This window comes from Sitophilus oryzae, unplaced genomic scaffold (genome assembly GCF_002938485.1).
Source record: "Sitophilus oryzae breed Bouriz unplaced genomic scaffold, Soryzae_2.0 scaffold_1420_pilon_pilon, whole genome shotgun sequence".
NCBI classification, from domain to species: Eukaryota; Metazoa; Arthropoda; class Insecta; order Coleoptera; family Curculionidae; genus Sitophilus; species Sitophilus oryzae.
Window position 1 is genome coordinate 719,167 of NW_022146083.1, and position 23,336 is coordinate 742,502.

The 23,336-nt window shown below is 35.0% G+C and overlaps 3 protein-coding genes across 3 annotated transcripts in view; 2 read left to right on the top strand and 1 right to left on the bottom strand.

Annotated features, from left to right (window-relative positions):
- LOC115876215 (modular serine protease-like) overlaps window positions 1-17,989 on the bottom strand; it is a 49,607-nt gene extending 31,618 nt beyond the window's left edge. The window contains exons 1-9 of the mRNA XM_030891914.1: window positions 17,863-17,989; window positions 17,699-17,798; window positions 17,154-17,365; window positions 16,747-16,947; window positions 7,151-7,318; window positions 6,843-6,967; window positions 6,580-6,744; window positions 6,290-6,455; window positions 6,036-6,232 (exon numbers count right to left, since the gene is read on the bottom strand). Of these exons, the coding sequence (XP_030747774.1) occupies window positions 6,036-6,232; window positions 6,290-6,455; window positions 6,580-6,744; window positions 6,843-6,967; window positions 7,151-7,318; window positions 16,747-16,947; window positions 17,154-17,365; window positions 17,699-17,798; window positions 17,863-17,902 (1,374 nt within the window). The 5' untranslated portion in view covers window positions 17,903-17,989. The remainder of the gene's footprint in view (window positions 1-6,035; window positions 6,233-6,289; window positions 6,456-6,579; window positions 6,745-6,842; window positions 6,968-7,150; window positions 7,319-16,746; window positions 16,948-17,153; window positions 17,366-17,698; window positions 17,799-17,862) is intronic.
- LOC115876207 (odorant receptor Or2-like) lies at window positions 172-5,779 on the top strand. The gene is made up of 3 exons (XM_030891906.1): window positions 172-251; window positions 475-630; window positions 5,577-5,779. The coding sequence occupies exons 1-3, from the start codon at window positions 210-212 to the stop codon at window positions 5,631-5,633; spliced, it is 255 nt and encodes an 84-aa protein (XP_030747766.1). The 5' UTR covers window positions 172-209; the 3' UTR covers window positions 5,634-5,779.
- LOC115876203 lies at window positions 1,711-2,586 on the top strand. Its single transcript, XM_030891903.1, has 2 exons — window positions 1,711-2,346; window positions 2,453-2,586. The coding sequence occupies exons 1-2, from the start codon at window positions 1,918-1,920 to the stop codon at window positions 2,462-2,464; spliced, it is 441 nt and encodes a 146-aa protein (XP_030747763.1). The 5' UTR covers window positions 1,711-1,917; the 3' UTR covers window positions 2,465-2,586.
- Window positions 17,990-23,336: the final 5,347 nt, after the last annotated feature.

Here is a 23,336-nt window from a genome sequence, read left to right on the forward strand (position 1 = left end):
ACACAAAGTAAATGAATCTATAAAGCATATATTATTGCTAGAGAACCTTCTGAACGCTTTGAATATTGCTGCAGTTATTATCAAAGTGATAACGGTAATAAAGAACAATGTTTACAAAAACTTTTATAACAATCGATTTTATTCTTCAGGAAAATTTTACAGCTGATACCTCATACGTAGTATATTATGGAGTATTTATCATCGTGCAGATGTTTGTACTTGGCTGGTCTACAAATGAAGTTAAGGAACAGGTATGCAATGAGTAAAAAACGAAAAAAAAAATCTCAGAATTTACAACCGAGAAAAATCAAATATTTTCCTTGGTTTAAGTGAGGTACAATCTTGGGATTGTCACGGGGTTTTTAACAGAACCCTGTCTTCTCAATGAACACCTCAGTAGATTAAAATTAAGATAAATAACTGTCTAAATTAAAATATTCTTTTAGAAAGTTATATAACAAATTTTTGTTTTAGAGTATAGGAATTTCGGATGCAATCAGTAAAAGTTGCTGGTACAACATGAATAAATCTGTACAAGAATCTATGGTTCTGATCATGATGAGAGCTCAAAGACCTTTGGTGATCACAATAGGACCTTTTGGCCCTATGAGCATTGATACAGCAATAACGGTAATAGGATTTTTTTATTATTAGTTACTGTTCTTTAAAATAATTAAAAAAATGCATAACATATACGAGAACTTTAAGAAAAATTAAAATTTTAAAATTAGAATTTAAAACTGTACTTATAGTAGCTAAAAATGGATTAAATTAAACACACCGAAAAAATCTAGGGATATTACAATTTTATTAAGCCATCGTCAGTAATTTTATTTTTTGCATTTCTGTTGTAATAAAATTAAAATAAACAAATGGTTTAGAGGACGTTTTGGAAAAAAAAACGAAATTTACAGAAATTTTCAAATTTACCTTGATTTTTATTGAACTCAAATAAATACACAATTTTTTTTTATTCTAAACTGTGAATTAAAAAAAAAGATGAAACCATTTTTACTTAATAAAGGGTATGGCCTCCTCTATTATTCATTACAGCCCTACATCGTCTCTCCATGCTCCTGATCAGGTTGTCTTCTTGAGGTACAGCCTGCCACGCTGCATTCACGGCCCGAATCAGATCCCTACAAGTTTCACGAGGCATACCCATTCAAAATTCTTCTTTGTACCGCGTCCCATACGTGCTCGATGGGGTTGAGGTCAGTAGATTGTGCCGGTCAGGGTAAGATGTTTAATTGATGAGCATTGATAAACTCACTTACCACTCTGGCTGTATGAGGCTATGCATTGTCATGCATGAGAATGAAGTTTCTCCCAAAATCATTGGCATATGGTAACACGACAGGCTCAAGAATTAAATCACGGTATGTGATTCCTGTTAGAAACCTTTCAAGAAAAACGAGATTGGGTTTTCGGCCTAACTGGACTCCTCCCCAGACCATAATTGTTCCACCTTGATAAGGGTGCACTTCCTGAACATGATCAAACCGAATAAGATTTCCGGATTCTCTCCATACCCTAAGCCTTCTCGAATCCGGATGAATTCCAAAGCGTAAGTCATCCGTGGAGAGAACTGATAAGAATGATACTCTATGTTATTATTACTCTATACTATATGTATTCTGTGGCTAATCAGCTGATATATAATTTAGAGGTTATGAGAATAATTAAGTCTTGTTTAGAAAATTATGCGCATTTATAATGTAAAAGGTTTTTCTGTCAAGTTGATCAATATAAAGTTTTTCCTAAACTATAGCGTCTATTTTCCACAAAAGATCCCACAAACCTCAACAGGTTATGGGCCCAGATGTTTAAGATAAATAGTTGGAAAAAGTAAGAAAAAGTTCCGCTGCAGTCAGCTAAAGAAAATTGAAGTTCAAGTTAAGGTCAACTGACAGTAAAATGGGCTCACTAGCTGTACCGATTTTAGAAGCCAATAATTTTAACAACTGGTTGTTTAGAATAAAGATGATATGTAGAAAAGAAGGATGTGTAGAAGCACTTGAGAATGACCCACCTGAAACGACAGAATCAGCTACAGTAAAGGCTAATTTTCAAAAGGAAGATGCCAAAGCACAGGCAATTATTGTCACAGGGTTATCAGATAAACACCTTGATATTGTGAAAGATTGCGAGACTGCAAAGACACAGATTGAAGCTTTGAAGAGTGTGTTTACAAGAACAACTTCTTTGACTAAATTAGCAGTTTGGCGCAGATTAATTAATCTGAAAAATGAACAGTGTGAAAACATGGAAGATTTATTTTTAAAATTTGACACCATTGTACGGGACCTTAAAGAACACAAGACAGTATTGAATGACAGCGACAAGGTATGCCATTTACTATTATCTTTGCCTGAAAGGTATAACTCAGTAGTTACAGCTTTAGAAACTATAGAAAATGTAAAGTTTGATTTTGTTAAGTCACGACTTTTAGATGAAGAACTGAAAATAAAAGCGAAATCTGAAGATTTAAGTAGTTTTAAAGCCTCAGCAGGTTGCTTCAGATGTGGAAGCCAATCACATTGGCAATCATCATGTCCTAAAAATAAAGACAGAGGTGAATCATGGCGTGGTAGAGGTGTTTATATTAGAGGATATAATAGAAGAGCGAGAAGTGGAAGATCATATAGAGGTGGTGGTCGCAACTACAGGCAAAATGAGAGAGAAGACAGGCAAGCACATATGACAGAGGAAACAGAAGGTGAAGTACAACTTTATGCAGCAAACCTATGTTTAGAAACAGATGGTAAAATAACAATGGTTCTTGATTCCGGTGCTAGTAACCACTTTTTAAAGGAAGAACTCGAGAAATATATGGTAAATATCAGAAAACTAGATAGACCAGTAATAATACATATTGCAAATGGTGAAAAGTTGCAAGCGAACAAAATTGGAACATTGAAGACACAATGTCAAAGGCAGAAAATATCGATTGAAGCATTAATTGTTAAAAACTTAAAACATAATTTATTATCAGCGTCAAAATTGACATCAAAAGGGTACACTATAGTAGTAGAAAGAGATAAAACAACAATAAAAGGAGAAAGTTTTTCTTTGAAATGTGAAATGAAGAATGGGTTGTACCTGCTACAATTAGATGAGGTAAAAGATCAAGAACAGTGTAATGTCACAGTACAAGAGCAAGGATTGTGGCATAGACGTCTTGGACATCCAGGAAATGATGCGTTAATACAGCTTGGGTTACCAACTGAAAAGAAAATATGCTCTACATGTATGGAAGCAAAAGGGGTAAGGTGTTCTTTTAAAAACAGTGTAAAAAGGACAACAAAAATAGGAGAACTAATCCATACAGACATATGTGGTCCTTTTAATCCAACTGCATATGATGGTTCCAGATATTTTCAGACAATCATTGATGATTACTCACATTTTACCATAGTAAAGACACTGAAGACTAAGAATGAAGCTGAACAGAACATTAAAAACTTTATTGAGGAAGTTGAGACACAAAAAGAAGTAAAAGTTAAAGCTATAAGAGCAGATAATGGAGGTGAATTTGTATCGAATACTTTTAAGGTATTTTGCATGAACAAAGGAATAGCTTTGGAATATACTATGCCCCATACACCACAAGAAAATGGAACAGCTGAACGAATGAATCGGACTTTATTAGACAAGATTAGAACAAAAATCATAGAATCAGCAATACCTAAAACACTCTGGTGTGAAGCTCTAAAATGCTCTGTTTATGAGCTAAACAGACTCCCTACAAAAGCATTACAAAGAGGAATGACACCTTCTCAAATCTGGAATAATAGGAATGATCTAAGCAAACTCAGAGTTTTTGGGTGCAGATCCTGGTATACCAAATTACCAAAAGGTAACAAACTGGATCCTAGAGCAAAGACAGTGGTAATGGTAGGCTATTGCGGTGGTGGATACAATTTATGGTCACCAGATGAACAGAGACTAATAAAATCCAGAGATGTTAGATTTGATGAATCAGTAATGGAATTTAAAGAAAGAAATAATAATAAAAAGCAAGAAACAAACCAGAAAACTATTAGTTTTTCAGAACAAGATAAAGAAAATGAAAATTTACAAGAAAATGACCAGAACATTGACCCAAATGAGACTTTATCAAACAGTTCAGGAGATGAATTTCAAGATTCAGGAAATGAACCTAACAATGAAATAGAAGTGCCAGAAACAACAACTACCAGAACTGGAAGAACAACAAAAAGACCAGGCTATTTGACAGATTATGACATGCATGTTGCTTACTGTTTGCTTACAGCAACAAGTACAGAACCAAGAACGTTTCAAGAAGCCAATCTACAAGATGAATGGAAAGAATCTATACAGAAAGAATTAAGTTCACACATAAATCTAGAAACTTGGTTCAGTTGAGGTTCAGTTGCCGTTCAAAATGTTCAACGCTATGAAATGAACGCGCGCATTTATAAAGTCAGTTGGTCGAAAAGTTGGCAGTTCGTTTTACGTTCAGCGGAGTTCAAAGATGGTCAATGTTTATGTCGGCAGTTGCGGGCAGTTGGCGACCGCTGGCGACGTTCGGCGATAGCCAATGAATAAGCGCCTGTCGATCACGTGAAGCACAGTACGCCGATGCATTGGAAAATGACCGTTATTGTTGTTTCATTATTTCTGTTAATGTGATGTTTATATTTTGCGTAATCGTGGATTACTGTGTTTGAACTTTGACAAATACCAGAAGTATTTTTAAATCGAAAGAAAAACGTTCAAAATTTTTACAATTTCAAACCTAACCTACAACCGAAACTGACAGTTTATAAATGCAAAAATATTGAACCTCAACTGCCGCGAACATCCTACTGCAACTGAACTTCGACTGAACGCCAACTTCCGAGTTTATAAATCCAGCTTTAATCTATTGCGAACAGTGTCAGGACTAACGGTTACATTATGTGTTTCCTGGAGAACTAAACTAAGCTTTGGTGCTGTAAGAGTGGGTCGGCGTCGAGCATTTAAATTTAAAAAATGATCTTGCTTAGGGGTAGTAATGCGATGTCGTCCCATGTGCCTTTCAGCAACATCACCACTTTCACGGTAACGTGCACTTAATCGAGATATTACACTTTGCGTTGTATTCAATGCCCTAGCTACATCGATTTGACGCATTCAAGCTTCGAGCATACCCACGGCCCTTAGCATTTCGTCTCTGTTAAGAAGTCTACGCTCCATAAGGTTGTTTAATACTAAACTAAGTTATTTCAATGAACTCTGACCAGTTATCATAAAAACATAGCCAGTACAGGTTAAATTCGAACAATATTGATGCTAGGTGCTTTTTATACATTTGACAAAAAATGCACAAAAACTTCTGCAAATATGCGAAATTTAGAAATAACAACTGTGACTACTTCGTTTCAATCGAAGTAGAAAGAATCGTCCTTGAAATATGTGGTTGTTTATTCAAAACATTTATTTTTAATTTTAATAAAATTATATCCCTAGATTTTTCCGGTGTGTTTATATCGTATTTTTTCGATCATATTGTATAAATATTTCATAAAATTCAAAATTCTGATTTTTAAAAAGGCAATTTTTGCTTTTAGATCATGAAGGCTGCATATTCTTATGTGACTTTAACACTGAACATGTATAAGGAATAACAAATTGCTGGTAGTTGTATACAGGACGTTCAAATTACATGGGATCAAGTATTAAAGATACCATAAGACTTCAAAAATGTTCTATTATGAATTATTTTATGTAGCTCATTTTATATTTCTTAAGTCTTCAAACTGGCACATTCTTATGTTACACTTGCAATAATGATATACTTTATGATATGTTTATTATAGGTTTTGTTATGTTTATTATGTTTTGTTGACAAAAACCTATGTTATAATAAACTTTCTCATAGTTTAGTCTTTGTTTTATATTTTATAATTGTTTTGGGAATATATTTTATTCTATATAGCATAGGTTAAGTACAGGTAATTAAAAAAAAAACGAAAATACAATTAAAGCGTTTTAATACTTTATTTTTTATTCGATCATACACGTACTTAATGCAACTTAGATTGCAACCAATCGATGTAGTAATCAATCTTGGTAAAAAGCGTTCTCCTTTGAATATCACATTGCGGTATATCTGAAGTTCTAATTATTGGACCTATACTTACGATACCTTTAATAAAATTCCGGTTATTTTTGGGATTTTTGAACATTAATCCGCTGCCACTGTCTCCCCTACATATAGCGCTACCTAGAACCAAAATAATAACGATTTTAATATGATAATTATTATAGAAAAAATACCTACTTTTGTTAAATTGTCCAGAGCATATTTTGTCAGGCGTATGGAACTTTTTCGCGAAATCTTCTTCAAATTCTGATTCACATGTAGAGTAATCTTTGTAAACAGATTCCAGCTCTTTTAAAACATCTTTTCTTTCTTCATCTGGTTTAATAATATTCCAGCCTGAAACCTACAAATTGAACATCTTTAGTTATATTTGAAGGTTGTGCATATATTGTTTACTTCAATAGTATTTTATAATCGACTCAATGCCTTTTTTAAATCTTTTTTATACAGTTTTTTATTAGACTTACTACTCCTTTCATGTCTGGAACTAAGGTAAAGTCAAAATCCATGTAACAAATGGGTTGTACAAACTTTGACATTGCAAACGCAGTTTTAACTCTCACAATGGCGATATCGCCCAGGTAGTTTTGTAGTCCTGCCTTGTAATTTGGATGAATATCAAAATATTCAACCTGAAAATAAAACATAAAGAAGATTTTAGACCTACTAGAAGCTGTTTTTCGAGTGTAAGAGATAATATGTATATAATTATAAACATTAATTTTATTACTTCAGAGTACTGAGCAGTATCTGCATCTCTTGCATCTTGATATTGACGGTAGTACTTCCCTACAGCTACTATATAGTCATTTTTGTCGTTTGGTTGGCCACTGTAATCCGTAACACACGTGGCGGCTATAATATGGAAAATAAGATATTTAGAACAATTGGAACACCACAATAAAATGAAAGTATTTTTGATCTCAATTACCATATCTCTTTAGTAAACTTTTTTGTTCCTGAATTTTTTTAAGAGAAATATCATACAGTTACATCAGTGAGTGTAGTTCACAGGAGATTATATTAGTAAGGATATACCTGTAAGAATTATGTTTGGAGCTATCAAGGATCCTCCACAAATGTTTAAATACTCGTTTGTTGTCTTATTGTATTTTCTGTAAATAGCAGTCATCCAAGGATTATAACTTTCAGGTATTGCTCTACGTAGTATCAATGGTATACTCTGTTCAAACTTCATTCCACATACTAAAATGAAACCAATCACTATGAGACCAATCACACAATAAAATTACATTATTGTGGTTATTTGTGCACCAAGGGTTTAAATAATGATGTAGCTGCTGGCAAGCGAAACCTTGGGTTGGCGTTTACATGTATAGGAGTGAATCGCTGTGACAATCTAGTAAGTCGGTAAAAATAGGAAGTATTTATTACATAATCACTGAATCTGACGCTAGATTCTATGCGCTTGGGCAAATTCTTGCCTTCTGTCTTTATTCAGTACATCTTATGTTGCTAAGCGTGTTGACCGTATCCTTCGTACACACGAAAATCGGCACCCAAGACCAGAAATGCCAACCCTAGTATATTTCATATCAAATTAAACTCTTAGTAATCGAGGGCGCAATTGCGCGAACAATGAATGGACCTATTCGGCGCCGTGGTGAGTTGTTTTGACACTTTAGTTTTGTATTACTTTGGTTTTTGGTTTAAATAAATAGTGTTTTGATACTTTAAGCTTGAAAATGTTTACTGGCAGACCTTGCAGTCGAACATTGTTCTTTTTAGAACCTCTTTTAGTGCGAAGTGTACAATATACAGTACGGGTCAAAAGTGGAGAAACTTTTTAAATTTATTTGCTGCCGTTTTACAAGAACGAAAATGTTTATAAAGCATATATATTTATACATAGGATAACTGTCTCATAAAAATACAAACAAGATTTTTTTGGAAAAAGCCTTTATTAAATTTTGAAAAAAGTAAACTAATTTTTATGAGGACAAAAATGGAGAAACTGGTATTTTTTATACATTTGTAGTCGCTAGTCTCAGTATTTGGTTGCATAGCCTTTACTTTTGATGTCTGCTTGGCACCTTCTGGGCATAGACTCAATCAAGTTCTTTATTACGTCCCCTGATATTTCATTCCATTCAATTTGTCCTTGTTTTTACGCCTAACATCGACTTCTAGTTGATCCCATAGGTTCTCTATAGGGTTCAGGTCGGGGCTTTGAGCTGGCCATTTGATCACTTCAACTTGTTCCTCGGTTAAAAATTCCTTAATAAGTTTGGCAGTGTGTTTCGGGTCATTGCGCATAAATTTCCAGGTTAAAGGGAGAGAGGATTCAGCATAAGGTACCATTGTTTCTTGCAAAATATTTAAATACATATAACGATCCATAATTCCATCTATTTGAATAAGGGGCCCGACCCCATGCCCAGAAAAACAACCCCAAACGAGAACGTTCCCACCTCCGTGTTTTATGGTGGGTATGGCGTACTTGGGATTGAACCTCTCATGGGACGTCTCACCCACCTAATACCATCCGAACCAAATAGATTGTACTTCCTTTCGTCCGACCAGAGTACATTTTTCCACTGCTTGTAGGTCCAATTTGCATGTTCCAATGCAAACTGTAGTCGGGCCTGTCTATTTTTCTTAGAAATAAACGGCTTTCGGGCAGGTCTTCTGGCATTTAGTTGTGCCTGTTTCAGACGCCGTCTAATGGACCTAACAGATATTGAAATAAAGGGATATTCGTTCCTTATATCCTCCGCAGTGCAAAATGGATTTCTAAGTGAATATCACCGGCGTGAAGATAGCCACGGTTTTCCATCCACGGTTTCAGAAAAATCCCAACCATAATAAACATATGGCAACGACGCTTTTCGTCCGATTTCAGCCACATCCACGGTTTTCGGTGTCCAAACGCCCAATTTAAAATATATCTACAGCGACACTTTTCTGTTGTTTATTATTAATAAAGATTTAGAAGAATTATATAATAAGTTAATCGAAATGGTCGAGTTTATATTTATATAAAATGAACAATTATTTATGAGAGATATAGATTTAACTTTAAAAATCCTCTTAAAAATTTAAATTCTATCTAGTTCTTAGCAAAATTCGATACTAATTTATTAAAGGTTGTGCCACAGCGAAACCCTTTGGAAAAGATGTATAGGTGACTAGGGTACACTACTCTATACTCAAAACCATTTGCCTGTCTTTCGGGAAAGGGCCAGATTCAAAAAACCGATATTTTACATAAAATTAGACAGCAAAAAAATCGCCACCAATTTGTTAAGGGTTGTGCCACAACGAGGCCATCTGGAAACGATGTACAGATGACAAGGGTACACCACCCCGTATTCAAAATCATTTGCCGGTCCGTAGGAAAAGGGCCAAGTACAAAAAACCGCTGATTCTCCTAAAAATTAACAGAAAAAAAATTGTAGCTCATTTATTAAGGGTTGTGCCGCAACGAGACCATCTGGAAACGGTGTACAGATGACAAGGGTACACCACCCCATATTCAAAACCATTTGCCGGTCCGTAGGAAAAGGGCCAAGTTCAAAAAACCGCTGTTTCTCTTGAAAATTAACAGAAAAACAGCTCATTTATTAAGGGTTGTGCCGCAACGAGACCACCTGGAAACGATGTACAGATGACAAGGGTACACCACCCCGTATTCAAAACCATTTGCCGGTCCGTAGGAAAAGGGCCAAGTTCAAAAAACCGCTGTTTTTCTTGAAAATTAACAGAAAAAAAATTGTAGCTCATTTATTAAGGGTTGTGCCGCAACGAGACCACCTGGAAACGATGTACAGATGACAAGGGTACACCACCCCATATTCAAAACCATTTGCCGGTCCGTAGGGAAAACCCAGAATCAAAAACCGCTGTTTTTCTTGAAAATTAACAGAAAAAAAATTGTAGCTCATTTATTAAGGTTGTGCCGCAACGAGACCACCTGGAAACGATGTACAGATGACAAGGGTACACCACCCCATATTCAAAACCATTTGCCGGTCCGTAGGAAAAGGGCCAAATTCAAAAACCGCTATTTTTCTCTTGAAAATTAACAGAAAAAAAAATTGTTTTTGATTTTTTCTGTTAATTTTCAAGAGAAAAACAGCGGTTTGAACAACCCTTTCCTACGGACCGGCAAATGGTTTTGAATACGGGTGGTGTACCCTTGTCATCAATGTACATCAGTTTCCAGGTGGATCTCGTTGCGGCACAACCCTTAATAAATGAGCTACAATTTTTTTCTGTTGCCGCAACGAGAGCACCTGGAAACGATGTTCAGATGACAAGGTACACCACCCCGGATTCGGCAAACCATTTGCCGGTCCGTAGGTGGTGGGCCAAGTCATCTCAAAAAACCGTTGTTTTCTTGTTGCGGCACAGAAAAAAAATGAGCTACAATTTTTTTCTGGTTTTTCAAGAAAACAGCGGTTTTTGAACTTGGCCCTTTACACGGACCGGCAAATGGTTTTGAATACGGGTGGTGTACCCGTCATCTGTACATCGTTTCCAGGTGGACTCGTTGCGGCACAACCCTTAATAAATGAGCCGCAATTTTTTCTGTTAATTTTCAAGAAAAACAGCGGCTTTTTTGAACTTGGCCCTTTTCCTACGAGACCGGCAAATGGTTTTGAATGACAAGGGTGGTGTACCCTTGTCATCTGTACATCGTTTCCAGGTGGACTCGTTGCGGCACAACCCTTAATAAATGAGCTACAATTTTTTTCTGTTAATTTTAAGAGAAAAAGCGCGGCTTTTGAACAATTTTCAAGAAAAACAGCGGTTTTTGAACTTGGCCCTTTTCCTACGGACCGGCAAATGGTTTTGAATACGGGGTGGTGTACCCTTGTCATCTGTACATCGTTTCCAGGTGGTCTCGTTGCGGCACAACCCTTAATAAATGAGCTACAATTTTTTTCTGTTAATTTTCAAGAAAAACAGCGGTTTTTTGAACTTGGCCCTTTTCCTACGGACCGGCAAATGGTTTTGAATACGGGGTGGTGTACCCTTGTCATCTGTACATCGTTTCCAGGTGGTCTCGTTGCGGCACAACCCTTAATAAATGAGCTACAATTTTTTTTCTGTTAATTTTCAAGAAAAACAGCGGTTTTTTGAAACTGGGCCCTTTTCCTACGGACCGGCAAATGGTTTTGAATACGGGGTGGTGTACCCTTGTCATCTGTACATCGTTTCCAGGTGGTCTCGTTGCGGCACAACCCTTAATAAATGAGCTACAATTTTTTTTCTGTTAATTTTCAAGAAAAACAGCGGTTTTTTGAACTTGGCCCTTTTCCTACGGACCGGCAAATGGTTTTGAATACGGGGTGGTGTACCCTTGTCATCTGTACATCGTTTCCAGGTGGTCTCGTTGCGGCACAACCCTTAATAAATGAGCTACAATTTTTTTTCTGTTAATTTTCAAGAAAAACAGCGGTTTTTTGAACTTGGCCCTTTTCCTACGGACCGGCAAATGGTTTTGAATACGGGGTGGTGTACCCTTGTCATCTGTACATCGTTTCCAGGTAGACTCGTTGCGGCACAACCCTTAATAAATGAGCTACAATTTTTTTTCTGTTAATTTTCAAGAGAAACAGCGGTTTTTTGAACTTGGCCCTTTTCCTACGGACCGGCAAATGGTTTTCAATACGGGGTGGTGTACCCTTGTCATCTGTACATCGTTTCCAGGTGGTCTCGTTGCGGCACAACCCTTAATAAATGAGCTACTTTTTTCTGTTAATTTTCAAGAAAAACAGCGGTTTTTTGAACTTGGCCCTTTTCCTACGGACCGGCAAATGGTTTTGAATACGGGGTGGTGTACCCTTGTCATCTGTACATCGTTTCCAGGTGGACTCGTTGCGGCACAACCCTTAATAAATGAGCTACAATTTTTTTTCTGTTAATTTTCAAGAAAAACAGCGGTTTTTTGAACTTGGCCCTTTTCCTACGGACCGGCAAATGATTTTGAATACGGGGTGGTGTACCCTTGTCATCTGTACATCGTTTCCAGGTGGTCTCGTTGCGGCACAACCCTTAATAAATGAGCTACAATTTTTTTTTCTGTTAATTTTCAAGAAAAACAGCGGTTTTTTGAACTTGGCCCTTTTCCTACGGACCGGCAAATGGTTTTGAATACGGGGTGGTGTACCCTTGTCATCTGTACATCGTTTCCAGGTGGACTCGTTGCGGCACAACCCTTAATAAATGAGCTACAATTTTTTTTCTGTTAATTTTCAAGAAAAACAGCGGTTTTTGATTCTGGCCCTTTCCTACGGACCGGCAAATGGTTTTGAATACGGGTGGTGTACCCTTGTCATCTGTACATCGTTTCCAGGTGGTCTCGTTGCGGCACAACCCTTAATAAATGAGCTACAATTTTTTCTGTTAATTTTCAAGAGAAACAGCGGTTTTTGAACTTGGCCTTTTCCTACGGACCGGCAAATGGTTTTGAATACGGGGTGGTGTACCCTTATCATCTGTACATCGTTTCCAGGTGGTCTCGTTGCGGCACAACCCTTAATAAATGAGCTACAATTTTTTTTCTGTTTATTTTCAAGAGAAACAGCGGTTTTTTGAACTTGGCCCTTTTCGTACGGACCGGCAAATGATTTTGAATATGGGGTGGTATGCCCTTGTCATCTGTACATCGTTATATGAGCTACAAATTTTTTTCTGTTAATTTTCAAGAGAAACAGCGGTTTTTTGTACTTGGCCCTTTTCCTACGGACCGGCAAATGATTTTGAATACGGGGTGGTGTACCCTTGTCATCTGTACATCGTTTCCAGACGGTCTCGTTGCGGCACAACCCTTAATAAATGAGCTACAATTTTTTTTCTGTTAATTTTCAAGAGAAACAGCGGTTTTTTGAATTTGGCCCTTTTCCTACGGACCGGCAAATGGTTTTGAATACGGGGTGGTATACCCTTGTCATCTGTACATCGTTTCCAGATGGACTCGTTGCGGCACAACCCTTAATAAATGAGCTACAATTTTTTTTCTGTTAATTTTCAAGAGAAACAGCGGTTTTTTGAATTTGGCCCTTTTCCTACGGACCGGCAAATGATTTTGAATACGGGATGGTGTACCCTTGTCATCTGTACATCGTTTCCAGGTGGTCTCGTTGCATCACAACCCTTAATAAATGAGCTACAATTTTTTCTGTTAATTTTTTCAAGAAAAGCGGTTTGATTCTGGCCCTTTCCTACGGACCGGCAAATGGTTTTGAATATGGTGTGGTGTACCCTTGTCATCTGTACATCGTTTCCAGGTGGTCTCGTTGCGGCACAACCCTTAACAAATTGGCGGCGATTTTTTTTCTGTCTAATTTTAGGTAAAATGACAGTTTTTTGATTCTGGCCCTTTCCCTACGGACCGGCAAATGGTTTTGAATATGGGGTGGTATACCCTTGTCATCTGTACATCGTTTCCAGGTGGTCTCGTTGCGGCACAACCCTTAATAAATGAGCTACAATTTTTTTTCTGTTAATTTTCAAGAGAAACAGCGGTTTTTTGAACTTGGCCCTTTTCCTACGGACCGTCAAATGATTTTGAATACGGGGTGCTAGACCCTTGTCATCTGTACATCGTTTCCAGATGGTCTCGTTGCGGCACAACCCTTAATAAATGAGCTACAATTTTTTTTCTGTTAATTTTCAAGAAAAACAGCGGTTTTTTGATTCTGGCCCTTTCCTACGGACCGGCAAATGGTTTTGAATATGGAGTGGTATACCCTTGTCATCTGTACATCGTTTCCAGGTGGTCTCGTTGCGGTACAAACCTTAACAAAATGGCGGCGATTTTTTTTCTGTCTAATTTTAGGTAAAATGACAGTTTTTTGATTCTGGCCCTTTCCCTACGGACCGGCAAATGGTTTTGAATATGGGGTGGTATACCCTTGTCATCTGTACATCGTTTCCAGGTGGTCTCGTTGCGGCACAACCCTTAACAAATTGGCGGCGATTTTTTTTCTGTCTAATTTTAGGTAAAATGACAGTTTTTTGATTCTGGCCCTTTCCCTACGGACCGGCAAATGGTTTTGAATACGGGGTGGTGTACCCTTGTCATCTGTACATCGTTTCCAGGTGATCTCGTTGCGGCACAACCCTTAATAAAAAAGCTACAATTTTTTTTCTGTTAATTTTCAAGAGAAACAGCGGTTTTTTGAACTTGGCCCTTTTCCTACGGACCGGCAAATGATTTTGAATACGGGGTGATGTACCCTTGTCATCTGTACATCGTTTCCAGACGGTCTCGTTGGGGCACAACCCTTAATAAATGAGCTACAATTTTTTTTCTGTTAATTTTTAGGAGAATCAGCGGTTTTTTGTACTTGGCCCTTTTCCTACGGACCGGCAAATGATTTTGAATACGGGGTGGTATACCCTTGTCATCTGTAGATCGTTTCCAGGTGGTCGCGTTGCGGCACAACCCTTAACAAATTGGCGGCGATTTTTTTTCTGTCTAATTTTAGGTAAAATGACAGTTTTTTGATTCTGGCCCTTTCCCTACGGACCGGCAAATGGTTTTGAATACGGGGTGGTGTACCCTTGTCATCTGTACATCGTTTCCAGGTGGTCTCGTTGCGGCACAACCCTTAATAAATGAGCTACAATTTTTTTTCTGTTAATTTTCAGGAGAAACAGCGGTTTTTTGAACTTGGCCCTTTTCCTACGGACCGGCAAATGATTTTGAATACGGGGTGCTATACCCTTGTCATCTGTACATCGTTTCCAGATGGTCTCGTTGCGGTACAACCCTTAATAAATGAGCTACAATTTTTTTTCTGTTAATTTTCAAGAAAAACAGCGGTTTTTTGATTCTGGCCCTTTCCCTACGGACCGGCAAATGGTTTTGAATATGGGGTGGTGTACCCTTGTCATCTGTACATCGTTTCCAGGTGGTCTCGTTGCGGCACAACCCTTAATAAATGAGCTACAATTTTTTTTCTGTTAATTTTTAAGAAAAACAGCGGTTTTTTGATTCTGGCCCTTTCCCTACGGACCGGCAAATGGTTTTGAATACGGGGTGGTGTACCCTTGTCATCTGTACATCGTTTCCAGGTGATCTCGTTGCGGCACAACCCTTAATAAAAAAGCTACAATTTTTTTCTGTTAATTTTCAAGAGAAACAGCGGTTTTTTGAACTTGGCCCTTTTCCTACGGACCGGCAAATGATTTTGAATACGGGGTGATGTACCCTTGTCATCTGTACATCGTTTCCAGACGGTCTCGTTGGGGCACAACCCTTAATAAATGAGCTACAATTTTTTTTCTGTTAATTTTTAGGAGAATCAGCGGTTTTTTGTACTTGGCCCTTTTCCTACGGACCGGCAAATGATTTTGAATCCGGGGTGGTGTACCCTTGTCATCTGTACATCGTTTCCAGATGGCCTCGTTGTGGCACAACCCTTAACAAATTGGTGGCGATTTTTTTTGCTGTCTAATTTTATGTAAAATATCGGTTTTTTGAATCTGGCCCTTTCCCTAAAGACCGGCAAATGGTTTTGAGTATAGGGTAGTGTACCCTAGTCACCTATACATCTTTTCCAAAGGGTCTCGCTGTGGCACAACCTTTAATAAATTAGTGTCGAATTTTGCTAAGAACTAGATAGAATTTAAATTTTTAAGAGGATTTTTAAAGTTAAATCTATATCTCTCATAAATAATTGTTCATTATATATAAATATAAACTCGACCATTTCTATTAACTTATTATATAATTCTTCTAAATCTTTATTAATAATAAACAACAGAAAAGTGTCGCTGTAGATATATTTTAAATGAGGCGTTTCGACACCGAAAACCGTGGATGTGGCTGAAATCGGACGAAAAGCGTCGTTGCCATATGTTTACTATGGTTGGGATTTTTCTGAAACCGTGGATGGAAAACCGTGGCTATCTTCACGCCGGTGTGAATATCTTCTTGTTATTTTATCTGTCGCCAAAGTTGTTTTTTTGGGTCTTCCGGGCTTGGGTATACTGGCAGTTGTCCCACGACTTCTATACAAATTAATCTGTTTGCATACAACACTTTTATGTAAATTTATGTGTCTAGCAATATCAATTTGTTTAATTCCCGAATGATACTTCTCAATTATGATTTTTTTATTTGATCTGACAAATTTATCCCGCGCGGCATATTTTTAACGCTCTGTGAACCCAAAACCACGATCTAGACGCTTTAACAAGAGAATATCTCACAGAATGTTAAGAAGAAGATAAGGTTTCTCCACTTATGTCCGCTGGAATTTGTAAATCATTTTTTGCCTGCAAATATAAGCAGTTTTTATATGGCTATACAAAGCAGATTAAATGCGAAATATTTTCTTGATATCCTATTCTGCAGAGAGTAAACTGTATTTTCAGATAGTAAAAATATGAAAAGTTTCTCCACTTTTGGCCGGTACTGTAGCTAATAACCAAAAAAAAACTCATCGCAACTTTATTAGAATATTTTGAACGGAAAAGCGGTAGTAATGGCCCTTTATGTCCCTTAAGTGCTGTTAAGAAGGTGAGTTTTGTTGATGTAAATAATAAGTGTAGAAAATATATAAAACTGGGCAACGCTATGCCGGTCAAGCTTAATCACGTGACTAAAAGTTTATATTCAGTATGAATTGTAGTTAAGACCTATTAGGATATATTACCTGGTATGCACGTAGGCTTGCTATAATCCCAGTTTCCATCAACACATTTCCTAGAAAGAATAGTTCCTTCTGGTTCAAAATAAGGAGCACACGTGAATCTCAATACAGTACCGTCTGATGCTTTATCACAAGGTACCGGAACCCCTGATTTTTTGCATTTTAAATTGGTGGTGTTAGTACTGTACATAGGCGGACATAATTCTAGAATATAAAACACGTTTTATATTAAATATGTAGTAGTATTAACTACTTTGGTGTTACAACAGCAAAATAAAACACTACTTAGTACTTAATTCACCACAATACACCAAAGTGCGTTACTTTTGTCTAGGCGCGCGTTTTGCTCAGCAGAAGATTAAAACTCCTAAATATTTAATTATATCATCTCTATTTTTATATATACATACTTTGGCAACGTGGCATTTCAGGAAATGACCATTTTCCATCATTTAGACAAACTACTAGTTCCCTGTCTGCTTCTGAGCTGGATAGCTTGTAGGATGTATCACAAGAATAGCTAATTATAGTGTTTACATCTACGATTTCATTTTCTTTGATTGTTTTGTTTTGATTCAAGGGGATCCAACGACCGTTTTTAGGTTGAGATGGTGCCGTACATCTGAATAAAAAAAAATAATATACAGGCTATTCCATTAAAAAAAACATTTGGATCATACTTTATGAATGACAGATCTCATCATCTTCTGCTCTTAAAAATTCACCAAGGCATGTGTTGACATGAGTCAAAAAACAAAATACTCAAGAGATATGGTTCTGACCAAAAAAATGATGTTTTAAGACAATTTGCTCACGAAATTATTGCACAGGGTGTTTTAAAGATAGGGTAAAAATAACTTTTCGATTAACCCTGTATAATAAGTTAAATAGTAAAGTTTATAATAAACTGAGTTTACGAATTAAATTTGATATATTTATATACAGTTAAACTTACCCAGTTTTTGAGTTAGTTTTTCTCTTGATTCTTGCTTCATTTTGAGAATAGGTCAATCCATTTACGTTAATAGCTAAGGATAATCCACAAAAATACTCATCTAAAAATCAATAAATATTCAGAATAAGATTAAAAAAGAAAAATTAAATCTATGAGGAACTTACTAAATATTAGAAAAGATGATATCCAGTAAACTAGTGTCATAATAATATTTGCTATGATTAGTTATAGAATTATTTACCAAGTATAAAGCTAGATATCCGTTCTTAAAATAATGCTGCAAGAGAAGTACTCAAGGCCCATATTATGTTTTTATAGTTATTATAGCCGGTTATTTTGTTGAATATGCATAACTACATACATATTAGCAGGAAAACAGGATTCCGTAGAATCATTTTTACTGCAATTCTTTTAAAAATAAACAATGTTGTGGTTAATTAAAAAATATGTATTATATTTCCTCTAAAACAGTATTTTTTTCGATAATATAATTTTCATTTAACACGGGTAATTTGTTAATCTTTTTATCATTTTTTTTAATATTGTTAATTTAATTTTTGCTAACCATGTAAGCATCATCATCAGACGGTTAAATCTAGACTAAAATCTGAAAATTTTGAAAAAAAGGATTATACAGGGTCTTAAATAAGTGCAAATATTTTCAGGGCTGATAGAATTCGATAAGAGAAACATATTTTCTCTTTACCGTTTTAAAAATAAGTCCAAAATAACCGAGATCTATAGGGCGTTCCAGAAATAAGTGCAAGTATTTTAAGAGGTGGTAGATCTCGATAAAAGAAATATATTTTCTCTTTATCGTTTTTCAAATAAGTCCAAAATAACGGAGTTATTTTACAATGAAAATTTCACACAACTTTTCAACCAATAACATGCTTTAATGTTGACTAGTTACCATGGCAACTGAAAAAATTTCCGGAAATTTTTTCGAGGCGCCACGAAACTTTAGTGGAAATTTTTTGTAATTATTACTTTTCATCACAAAATTCAACAAACTGTTTCCATACACTTGATTTTGATTTTCGGGTGTTATCTGTCATAGGCGCAGGCGTGTTTCTGAAGTTGAACTATACTACCAGTTAAAATTCTTGCACTTATTTCTGGGACACCCTGTATTTTACTTTGAAAATTAAAAAAAAATAATTTTGCTCTTAAATATTGAGAACTGCTTGATCTTTTTTCGATTTTCTCTCTTTTAAATTTAATTTACTACCTATGCTGCAATATTATGTTTCTTAACTAAAAATTAAAAAAAAAAATTGTTTCAAAAAATTTTAAATTTTAATTTTTTTCCCTAAATAAAACCTCATAGACTTACTTCTTAAAGTAAGCACTTAATCAATTCTTTTTTATAATTTTCATTGTCTTTTATGTCCGTAATATTCTTTATAAATAAGTAAAAAAAAATTAAAATAAAGTCATATAGTTCTCGCACTACTTATAACGGCTTTTTTCTACATAAAATATATTATCTAATTTCCTTTAAACAAGACATCTAATAACATATCGTTTTAGAGTTCAATAATACCTGAATTATAAATAACTGTTGTTTAATTTTAACGTATAATTAGCCTTGAAAAAAATTGTTAATTGTCTAAATAAATCGATAACTTGCTTTTATTAGAATGTTATTACCTACTGTTTTAAATTTTGAATGAATGGCATGTCATAAAAAATGACAGATGTCAGTTTAAAAACAAATGGGGATAACACAATTTTAATCAAGATTATAGGAAAATAATGATTCTGATAGGTTTCTGGAAATTTGAGGATGATATTATATTAATTTGATATTTTACTTGATTGAAGAAGAAATAATAAATCCACTTGTTACATTTAAATGTTTAAAAACAAATGGGGATAACACAATTTTAATCAAGATTATAGGAAAATAATGATTCTGATAGGTTTCTGGAAATTTGAGGATGATATTATATTAATTTGATATTTTACTTGATTGAAGAAGAAATAATAAATCCACTTGTTACATTTAAATTAATTAATTTATTAATAAAGGACAAATATAATATAAATAATCAAATAGAACAAATATATTACAAAAATTTAATGGTTTTACACATCATTTTTTTTTGAAAATGATCATGAATATATCGAGTGCGTCTCAAAAGAGGCTCACCCCTATAACTTGTTTATTTTTTCACTTAAAAAATCGAGATTTGGTATGTTAGTATATGACCTAAATTAGGATTGATTGACGTATATTCATTTGTTTTTGGTCAGTTCCTGTTTCACCGGAAATGACTACAACTTTTGATTTTTAAATGGCATCCTCGGCATTTTTTTACTTTATTCAATAGAATATAACACTCTGAATAGAATGATATACCTATCATATGTCAAGTTTTGACATTTTCGCATATGGTTTATTTGAAATTATAACTTGCGGTTCGGAACAAAAATTTGACTCGAAACACCAAGTGTGTGGTATCAAATTATTCGTAAAAAATGCTTTTTCCAAATATGCTAATGAGCCACCCTCGTTTTATTTGAAAAAATTGAAATATGATTAAAAATACGATTTGAGCATTTTCTAACTGGCCAGGACAAGACACTAAAAACATTAGACGATAAAATTTATTTTTCCAAGGCTCCTTGATTAAGAATTAGTGTTTTTAACATAGCCATGGCACTCTAGATTGAATTGTAAAATACTATTTCTTATGAAGCCAGAATGTCAAAAATTTACATATTATATATGTCATTCTATTCAGAATGTATTTTTCTATGGAATAAAGTATCAAACTACTGAGTCATTTGAACATCAAAAGTTGTAGTCATTTCCGGTGAAACAGGAAGTGACAAAAAACAATTGAATACGTCAATCAATCCTAATTTATGTCATATACTAACATACCAAATCTCGTTTTTTAACTGAAAAAATAAAAAAGTTATAGGGGTGAGCCCCTTTTGAGACGCACCCGGTATATCTACGATTAATCTTTAAAATTTACTTGCAAATGTATCGAAAGCTGTTAGGGGAAAACGTGGTGTGCGTCAATATACAAATTCTGTATTTACAGATTCTACTGAAATTAAGTTTCAAGGTATATTAAATATACCATATTTAATTATATTTAATAATGACACGTTATTAAGTCAATAAACATGGGTTTATATGTATCTGATTTGAATTATTCTCAATAACAATAATCCCATAATAAATATGTATTTTGCATGTATAAAAATAAATAAAAATATATTAATACTAATTAATACATAATAAGAAGTTAAAATCAGATGTCCTAATACCAAAGCAGAAACTTTTGGACATAGGAGATGGAGAACCATTATCTGTAAAACCGTCTCAGGTACTGACCTTTGTCAACGTTCTGAGACTGTATGATAAGTTATAACTCAAGAAAAGAGGACACAATAAATCTACAAGGTCGAGGTAATTAACTCCCCCCTAATCTACAAAATACAATCGTTGATTGAATAAGAAGATGCGCTACCTTATGGGCGAAAAAAACCTGTCCGAGATGTAGTTGGCGTTACCGTCAGCCTGTCCGAGATTTTGTTTAGCTCTGCGGCGCTACGCACTGATAGTCGTTTACAGCGCAGCGGATAAAGAATACTTAGTACCGTAGCTCTGCTTTCACTCGACAGAGTGAGTGGTTACCGGAGACAGTGTTGCCAGAACTACTGATTAATCCGTAGATTTACGGATTTTGGTTACAGCAAGTTCAATAATAAGGATTTTCTATCATTAAACAATTTAATACAATATTATATGATTAAATTAAAAAAAAAGAAGAGGCTTCAATAATCGTCATTTCTAAGCCAACTAAACGACTTTTTTCGATCACACGACATATTCGTTACCTATAAAAAAATTATTTTTGTTGTTTATTCTATTCTAATTAAGACGAATAAATTTTCAATAAATAAACACGGATTTTTCATCCAAAGATATTTTTGTCAAACAATTTTGATCTCTACATATATTACACATGTTAATACGGCAATACTGTCGCTTTCAGATCCACACCGTCTTCGATATGTCTTTGCTGACCGAATTAGAGAAAATAAGTGTTTTATGCGTTGACCACAGAACGATTGGGGGGTGTCTGGTCCATTATACAGTACTTGAGACGTAAGGGGAAATCAAATTAGCCTTGTCATGAATTTACCCTTTAGGTTGCGTATCTTCCCAATTCTTTCATTCAACGCTACATACATTGGTATATAACCTCTATAAGCTAATTTGAACCCACTGTGTTGGTCATGAGAGTTGCATAGGAATAAGCAGCCTTTATTACCTGAAAAGGAAAACATTTACTGTAGATACAAACAAATTATAATAGAGATCTTACAAAATGACTGCTGCAATAAAACATACAAGAAAACAGCTGTTCTATAAAAATAGTATTAGAAATATTAGAATATCCACTTATAAAAGGTCTAAATATCTGAGGACATTGTCTTCTAATTCGTATAAAACTAAGAAAGATTTTTTTTGGTACTCTGGAACATTTTTTTGGTACTTTTTATTGCCATCCTGCTAATTTATTAATATTTTTACTCTAACACAATATGATCGAAAAAAAAAACGGCGTTAGAGATGGCTATGAAGTGTAGATGGTTGTCATTATATGTAAAATTATATGGGGAATGTCATCGATCGTAATTTCCAAGCCAACGGGACGCCGTTTTTTTTTCGATCATACGGTATAATATAATACCGCTATGGCTGAGTCCAAAGTCATCGGGCCAAATGGTCCAATTGTCATCATGGAAGGTCGCTGACTGGCTGCCATCATGATGATAATGGATTTTTTGGTTGACTGGTCCGTATTGTACCAACAGCTATTCCACAGAGCGTCATGAACAGCTTTACTCTATGGAAAAACAGTAATTAGTCTAAATAATGTTTACTCGTGAAACAACATGATTCTATCATAGTTTTAGGAAAAGAGTAGTTGCACTCTCGCAAATATTTTCTGCCAGTTTTTGCAAGCTGGCAGGTTGCAAAGCGTTTTCAGTTGAATTCGGTCCGTCGAGCTGTGAGGTTCGAGCGTTGCGTCCGAGCACAGGGACGGATTGACAAAAAATGACTGCCTTACTGTGCGCTGCTATTAATTGTGGAAATAATTCAAAAAATTATTGTTCTTTAAATCTTTTTAGATTTCCATCGGATGTAAATCGGCAAGCTGATAGTAATTATCAATTAACATTTAATTATATTTGTTTATTTTAGAAGCTCGGATGTTATGTAATTAATTAAATGTTATTATTTTTTTTAACATGTGGGCAGATTTTAAAAATAGTTTTTTAGATATACATGTTGTTTCAAATATGCGCATAAAAATATTTTTTGGTCAGGGGATTTTCCATAAAATTTTCATTCCAATATTAATTTACGAGATAATTTATATAAATTGGTTTTTGAAACAATTTTAGAGTAAATATTTTGTACATCTAAAGTCTCCGCAAATTATTCATATTTTTTAATTGAAAGAATTTTATAATAGCATAATCTCTTATAAATTTAGTGTATTTTTTTATGTTTTTTTTTATTTATTTTTTATTATAAGTGGTCGTAATATAACAATATTCAAAATAGTATAGACAAAATATTGAGTTTATATTTGAGGGAAGA